Source organism: Physella acuta, unplaced genomic scaffold (assembly GCF_028476545.2).
Source record: "Physella acuta isolate Inbredline_101_S28 unplaced genomic scaffold, ASM2847654v3 ptg002147l, whole genome shotgun sequence".
Lineage (NCBI taxonomy): Eukaryota > Metazoa > Mollusca > Gastropoda > Physidae > Physella > Physella acuta.
In genome coordinates, this window is record NW_026733648.1 from 74,755 (window position 1) to 83,376 (window position 8,622).

General features: G+C 34.2%; 1 protein-coding gene across 1 annotated transcript; it reads right to left on the minus strand.

The window, feature by feature from the left end:
* Positions 1 to 664: 664 nt before the first annotated feature.
* Positions 665 to 2,005, minus strand: LOC131932361 (collectin-10-like). Its single transcript, XM_059289277.1, has 3 exons — positions 1,924 to 2,005; positions 1,177 to 1,356; positions 665 to 795 (listed from the first exon to the last, which is right to left on the minus strand). Exons 1-3 carry the CDS (start codon positions 2,003 to 2,005, stop codon positions 665 to 667), a joined length of 393 nt encoding a protein of 130 aa, XP_059145260.1.
* Positions 2,006 to 8,622: the final 6,617 nt, after the last annotated feature.

The following is an 8,622-nucleotide window of genomic DNA, read 5'->3' on the forward strand; positions in this document are numbered from 1 at the left end:
TTTTTTACTTTATGCCTTTGTTCTATCTGTCCTTCTCTCATTCCGATCATCATTTTCTTCACAATAAAATCTCATAAAAAATTAGTTGTTTGAAAGTGCATTTTAATTTTTATTGAAAACTAGCATTACAACACTTTCATCAAATAAGAGACCCGAGACTTCCGGGTTAGCAGTCGAGCTCTCTAAAACTAATCCACGACACAGCTGTATTATTATTATGTAAACTGTATTGACTGTTTAAGCAATACTAAACTGGTACTGCAGGCTCGTATGTAACTATTTTACTGACAAATCGCAGGAAAAATACACCTTATTTGTAAACAAACATCGAGACTAGCGGTTGATGTTGTTTTCAAGAGTCGCTAGACTTGCATTTCATGCAAGAATAACAGCATATGGGATATGAGTCGCTTCATCACAAGACATCTTTTTACAGATTTTTACTTTATTTATCAAAAAATAAATAAAAGTTATACAATAAAACCCTTTTATTTTCGCTAGTGTAAAAATCTGTTGTATCCCACATTCAGACCAGTTATAGCTAAATAAAATATCCTTTAGAAGTAGAGTGAAATAAATAGAAGTTGTTCAATTAAACCTTTCCTTTTCACTAGCGTAAAGTTCTGTCCTATCCCATATTCAGACCAGTTATATGTGATGTTATTTAGAAGTAGAGTGTGGCGTTGAATTCACACACGAACAGGGCGGTTATGTAGCATTCAACGTCTGCCATAAGAATTTGGCCAGGAATGGTGCAAACACATCTCTGTCTGTTATTGAGGTTGTTTGGATCGCCTAAATAAAATAGAAATTATTTGGATTACTAAACTCTTGAATTCTTTATATGGCAATAATTGTATTAATAATTAGTTTCTTGGAAGCGCTTTGCAAAATTATTTTTGTTAGTGCATTCTTTTTTGTGTGCTTTACTATAAATGTATCTGATCTTAACTTAAGTTTGTATTGAACTTCTAAGCCATTGATATTATTAAACACAATGCTGAATACTTTTAATACATTCATGAACGATTTTTCTATTGCACACAGTTTAGTATTTTTGATTTCAAAAATCAAACTCTAACTAAGAATGTGTTTGTTATTAGATTATACTAGTGATATACTATCACATAAACGTTATGCTACTGATATAAGACCACATAAACGATGTAACCTTACCTTTTATAAACACGTTCGGCATACCAGTGTATATGCTACCATCATCATCCCATATAAACTCATAAGCTGTAGCGATATCATTCATCCCAATCCATATGTTTGTGTTTAAGGGACGAGATATACTGATAAACAAATCCAGCTTTTCCTGAGTCTTTGGTGTGTAGAGGTGAGCGCCCTTTGCTGTGAAAGTGATCAAAGATATCTTTAAAGTTATTAATCAAACGTGGTACATATTCTAAACAAATTTATTTCAGCTATCAGAAAGATTCAATGAAACCATTGTCTCAATAGCTACTTGATATGAAAAACTGGACATTGTCGTAGGAAACAATTTAACAGTTGTCTTAGTCATCATCCTTTCCCGTTTCTCAACACACATGGAGCAGATGAAGTAGAGTTCAGCTGTTTCCATTCATGACCTCGGTATATGTAGGGATAATGCGTTCAGCCCAACATTAGTTTCCCTTTTGTGAGTAAGGTACCCATCAGAGCTGAGTGAACTCAAAGACGTCCTATTGACTCAGGGTTCGAACTCGAGAATCTTGCTCTATCAATCTAAACCATTCGATCACTCCGTCCCACTCAGCTGGTAGCCGACAAGATCAATTGTCAATAAGATAACTAACTATTCTCACAGTTTATTGTTTGTTATGATTATGTTAAGCTATCTGATAGCAGCTATCACGATGTAAGACTCGAAAGGTTTAGCAATGACCTGCACATTGAACTATACAGATTTTAACAAACCTCTGCAGTCGTCCCTTGCCGATGTAAAGTTGAGCTTGTAGTTAGACAACCAGACGTATGTGACAGTTGTTCCATCAGACATCTTTTTAAATGTTACATCTGTGCTGGTGTAGACAACGGTGTCTTTCCTGTCTTGTGATGTTGTTAGTAAAACCAACCAGGTACCTATATATATATATATATATATATATATATATATATATATATATATATATTATATATATGTAGACAATTATACTTTGACTAGCCGTCCCGGCCAGGCCCTGCTCTGGCTTCTGTGAAAAACCTTTCTGTTAAAGACTATTACCTGTGTGTTTAGTAATCATCATAAACCCGGCATTGCCCACCCAAACCACAACCAACCAAAACCAAAACAACAAAATGCAAACATAACGCTAACACAATTACAAATACAAATGAAAACAAAAACCTAACAACAAACCCAACCACAACCACAAACACCAATACAAACGCAAAGAAAAAACAAACAAAAAAGCAAACGAAAACAAAAACCTAACAACAAACCCAACCACAACCACAAACACCAATACGAACACAAAGGAAAAAACAAACAAAAAAGCAAACTAAACAAACCAAATCCAAACGCAAAACCAACCACAAATACAAACACAAACCCAAAGAAAAAAACACAAACGAAAAAGCAACGAAAACAAACCAAATCCAAACGCAAAACCAACCACAAACACAAATACAAACACAAACCCAAAGAAAAAACGAAAAAAGAAAGAACAAAAACGAACCAAAACGCAACCACTAACGCAAACCCAACCTAAACACAAAGAAAACACTAACGCGTACATAAACGCAAAGTGCTCACAGTCTAGCCCGGGCGGAATTGCCTGTTTCAGCTTAATAAACGACTATAGTACCCCAACTTATTCATAGTCTTTTGCACTCACTTAAACGAACGTAGGCGCCAAACCGAACACGGGAGGCCCGGGGCCCCAAATAGCACCCTGTCTGGGCACCAGAGGACGCCTGGATTCGATTCACTTAAAGACTATAGTAACCTTTCTTATCCATACTCTATCGCACTGTTTAAAGCGAAATTATGCACCATAGCGCTCACAGGATAGCCCAGAGCGCCAAATTGAACCCTGGTGGGGCGCCGGCGGACGCGCCTGTTTCAATTTAATGAACAATTATAATACTCCAAGCTTAACCGTAAAATACCTACAACATTTGCACTTGATCAATCCCCGCTAATTATGTAATTATTTTTTTCCCAACACCAAAACAAAGTAATAAAAAGTAAATTCTTTTCCACTAATGCAATGTTTTATAAAAGGAAGTAATTGTGTTTTCCTAATTTATCAAAGGGAAGTAAGTGCTAAAGGACTAAATATAAATAATTTTCAGACATAATTAGAGTTTTTGTAAAAGATGATATTTTTTAAAAATTGTATTTAATGAACATGCCGACAATTATTACTATCAGTTTGAAAAATGAAAATTATTTCCCAACACTTTCAATAGTAATTTTTTAACTCATAAATGTAGACTATGAGCACGATAAAAATCTAACACTTAAATCCATCGAAGTATGTCAACGACAAACTTATTACAAACATACATGAAAAACGTGGGGCGCCGAAGTAAAAGTTTTTTATCGGTCATTGTTAATATAAGATGTAAAAGGTATATTACTATTGATTAGATAATACTATTGACTTTTATTAGGGAGCTTGTAGAGAGTCAACAGTATTAGAAACTGTAAGAAAATCACGGCGCCCCACGTTTTTCATCGCTTATAGTAGAGTGATCGCTTGAATTATTGTGATGTATAGCATTTATTTTCTACTTTTTAGTTCAATCAGAAAACGTGGGTTTTTTAAAACTTTTTTAATGATAATTATTTTCTACTTTTTAGTCTTTGTCTGTTTGTTTGCATTAAAATCTTGCTATCGATTTTATCTTTTCGCATTCACTTTTTTTGGGTCAACGAAGACAACTCGTAAAAAGACAACTCGTAAAAAACACGTTGTGTGAATACGTTACTGACTAGAACACATAGATTTGAACCCGTGTCGAGTGGGATAGCAATCGTGTGCCCAACCACTCTACCATATCGTCTCCCCCATACTGGTTTGTACACAAACACCGCGTGAACACTACTCAGTAAGCAAAAAGAGGGAGAGTACCGAACCTTGTTTTCATCAAATTACAGTTACTGGGTTATGTCCCTTTTTCCCCACGTTTTTTGTACAATTATATAGCGGTCTAAAATTATCCAAAAAATGTTTCCATGGATCAATTTAGTAATAATAACAATTGAATATTCAATTGTCATCGGAAACAAAGCTTCCCTGAAAATTTCAGCGCGCTAGCTAACTGGGAAGTGCCCGAAATTTCGATCGCAAGATTTGATTGGAAAAACAAACAAACAAACAAACAGAGGCGAAAGCAAGTTAAAGAAAACGTGGGAAAATAAAATCAGGGATACATTTTTAACACGTTTTTAACACGTTTTTCTTAACTCAGCTTCGCGTTTGTTTGTTTGGTTGTTTGGATGTTTGTTGTTAAAATTGACATCGAAAATTAGCCCACTTCTGATTGCTCTAGAGACCTGAAATTTGGCATGCATGCTACTTTCGCCTAACAATTTCAGATGCAATCATAAAAACTAGCAATTAGTGACCGTAATTAGCTTAATTTAATCACGCCCCAAGGACCATAAAATTGAGGACATGATTTCTAAAGATACCGACAAGACTGGAGGCCTATTGACACAGTTACTTCGGCCCCAATCGATGTGAGCGCGCTGGCCGTGATCGTATAGTGGTTAGTACTTCGCGTTGTGGCCGCGACAACCCAGGTTCGAATCCTGGTCGCTCAAGATTTTTAGTCCGTGTATTTATAAACACTTTTTTAAAAACCACGTTTTTCATGTGCAGCAACGGACTAAAAAGGAGAAAATAAAATACTTAAAAAAAAACTTTTTAAAAAACCACGTTTTTTATGTGTAGCAACGGACTAAAAAGGAGAACGGACACGGTAACACATTGTTAACGGTGACACGGTTGGTACGCTGGGCATGCTAAAATACACATAAACACGTTTTTCCTTAACTCAGCTTCGCGTTTATTTGTTTGTTTATGGGAGATTTGATCACGTGATTCGTGAGTAGATCTCCACGCCAGCAACGTAAATTACACCCTTTCTCTGTTTAAAGCGTATCGGTCGCTCAAGATTTTTTTAGTCCGTGTATTTAAAAACACTTAGTCAAGTCATACTTAATCAAGTGATTAGATAAAGTAGAAAATAAACTATATAAAAAAACTTTTTAAAAACCACGTTTTTCATGTGTAGCAACGGACTAAAAAGGAGAAAATAAAATACTTAAAAAAAACTTTTTAAAAAACCACGTTTTTCTTGTGGACTAAAAAGTAGAAAATAAATTTTCATACATTTGATGACAAAAAACGTGGGTCGGGCAGATGGGTCGGGAAATTTGATGGTGAACGTACCCACGTTTTTTGTCATCAAATGTATGAAAATTTATTTTCTACTTTTTAGTCCACAAGAAAAACGTGGTTTTTTAAAACGTTTTTCTTAACTCAGCTTCGCGTTTGTTTGTTTGTTTGGATGTTTGTTGTTAAAATTGACATCGAAAATTAGCCCACTTCTGATTGCTCTAGAGACCTGAAATTTGGCATGCATGCTACTTTCGCCTAACAATTTCAGATGCAATCATAAAAACTAGCAATTAGTGACCGTAATTAGCTTAATTTAATTACGCCCCAAGGACCATAAAATTGAGGACATGATTTCTAAAGATACCGACAAGACTGCAGTCCTATTGACACAGTTACTTCGGCCCCAATCGATGTGAGCGCGCTGGCCGTGATCGTATAGTGGTTAGTACTTCGCGTTGTGGCCGCGACAACCCAGGTTCGAATCCTGGTCGCTCAAGATTTTTAGTCCGTGTAGTTTTAAACACTTTTTAAAAAACCACGTTTTTCATGTGTAGCAACGGACTAAAAAGGAGAAAATAAAATACTTAAAAAAAAACTTTTTAAAAAACCACGTTTTTCTTGTGGACTAAAAAGTAGAAAATAACTATTTACATACATTTGATGACAAAAAACGTGGGTCGGGCAGATGGGTCGGGAAATTTGATGGTGAACGTACCCACGTTTTTTGTCATCAAATGTATGTAAATAGTTATTTTCTACTTTTTAGTCCACAAGAAAAACGTGGTTTTTTAAAAAGTTTTTTTTTAAGTATTTTATTAAAAAGTTTTTTTTAAGTATTAACACGTTTTTATTAACTCAGCTTCGCGTGGATGTGTTTGTTGTTAAAATTGACATCGAAAATTAGCCCACTTCTGATTGTTCTATAGTTCTGAAATTTGGCATGCAGGTTACTTTCGCCTAACAATTTCAGATGCAATCATAAAAACTAGCAATTAGAGACCGTAATTAGCTTAATTTAATTACGCCCCAAGGACCATAAAATTGAGGACATGATTTCTAAAGATACCGACAAGACTGGAGGCCTATAGACACAGTTACTTCGGCCCCAATCGATGTGAGCGCGCTGGCCGTGATCGTATAGTGGTTAGTACTTCGCGTTGTGGCCGCGACAACCCAGGTTCGAATCCTGGTCGCTCAAGATTTTTTTAGTCCGTGTATTTATAAACACTTTTTTAAAAACCACGTTTTTCATGTGTAGCAACGGACTAAAAAGGAGAAAATAAAATACTTAAAAAAAACTTTTTAAAAAACCACGTTTTTCTTGTGGACTAAAAAGTAGAAAATAACTATTTACATACATTTGATGACAAAAAACGTGGGTCGGGCAGATGGGTCGGGAAATTTGATGGTGAACGTACCCACGTTTTTTGTCATCAAATGTATGTAAATAGTTATTTTCTACTTTTTAGTCCACAAGAAAAACGTGGTTTTTTAAAAAGTTTTTTTTTAAGTATTTTATTTTATTATTAACTCAGCTTCGCGTGGATGTGTTTGTTGTTAAAATTGACATCGAAAATTAGCCCACTTCTGATTGCTCTATAGATCTGAAATTTGGCATGCAGGTTACTTTCGCCTAACAATTTCAGATGCAATCATAAAAACTAGCAATTAGAGACCGTAATTAGCTTAATTTAATTACGCCCAAAGGACCATAAAATTGAGGACATGATTTCTAAAGATACCGACAAGACTGGAGGCTTGTTGACACAGTTACTTCGGCCCCAATCGATGTGAGCGCGCTGGCCGTGATCGTATAGTGGTTAGTACTTCGCGTTGTGGCCGCGACAACCCAGGTTCGAATCCTGGTCGCTCAAGATTTTTTTAGTCCGTGTATTTATAAACACTTTTTTAAAAACCACGTTTTTCATGTGTAGCAACGGACTAAAAAGGAGAAAATAAAATACTTAAAAAATACTTTTTAAAAAACCACGTTTTTCTTGTGGACTAAAAAGTAGAAAATAACTATTTTCATACATTTGATGACAAAAAACGTGGGTCGGGCAGATGGGTCGGGAAATTTGATGGTGAACGTACCCACGTTTTTTGTCATCAAATGTATGAAAATAGTTATTTTCTACTTTTTAGTCCACAAGAAAAACGTGGTTTTTTAAAAAGTATTTTTTAAGTATTTTATTAATCTTTAAAATAGATTTAAAAAATGAAAAATAAATCCTTAGAGACTGACCAAGACCAATTTTAATCAGATCTAGTCCCAACGTTTTTTCTATTAGATCTTGTAGCTTAAAATCTTTTATTATTACGTATTCATTGGGTAATGTAAACATAAACAAATAAACCAAGAAGATTATAAACCAAGAAGATTATCGGTAATATTGTAATAAATATGAAGATGTTATATTGACAGTTTTAACATATTTTCTGTAGAGCTCAACACGTTGAAAAACAAACATACTTATTGTTGATAATGATCCTATAAGATAAACTGCGATACTTTAACGATATATATTCTTATTTTTTAAATACAGAAAAAAATAACAACTTTTAAATGCACTTAAATATGACTAGACCTTTTGTTAGACAGTAAAACAAAATATCGAAAATCATATAAAAAAAAGTAATAACTGATTTGTTAATTGTATATTGATTATAATTATAGATAAGTATTCATATTGTAAATATTTTGTATAAAACAATAGAGTTGTTATTGAAAAGATAGTAGGCATTTTAAACGTTTTTAGTTTTAAAAATAATGACAAAACAATTCGCTGTTTACTCTCTTTTATTGATTTAGTGTAAAAATTTGTTTAGGCAACGGAGGGAAGAGATGATGAACAAACCCAATATACAGCTGTGACTGGTCTGGTTGTAGCTAAAACTGTAACAGGGAGGTAACCAGTCGAGACATCTTGCTGCACAAGTAAGGACACTCGGTACGGGACCCACAGTTGCCATGGGTAACAATTTCAGGTTATTGTTTGTTACTGAGTTATAGTTTATCAGATTGTTGTTTCCAACTGCTGTAGTGACTGTTGATGTAAGACATTTTATTAATGATAAGATTATATCAATTATAAATGTAAGGATAATATTTTTATGCTATTATAATTCTTTGAATGAATAATTATTTAATTGAATTTCAAGATTAAAATTTCTAACAATAAAATATCGTGTAAAACGAAATGATAAAAAACATTTTCTCCAGTTGTATAAGAATATCTGTTGTATAGAATTAAGTAGATAA

Excerpts from the sequence above, each read along its gene's own strand:
- LOC131932361 (XM_059289277.1), bottom strand. The coding sequence starts at position 2,005 with ATGTCTGATGGAACAACTGTCACATACGTCTGGTTGTCTAACTACAAG. Across the intron at positions 1,357-1,923 it reads GGCAAGGGACGACTGCAGAG|CAAAGGGCGCTCACCTCTAC; the intron begins GTTTGTTAAAAT and ends TCACTTTCACAG. Across the intron at positions 796-1,176 it reads GCCGAACGTGTTTATAAAAG|GCGATCCAAACAACCTCAAT; the intron begins GTAAGGTTACAT and ends TATTTTATTTAG.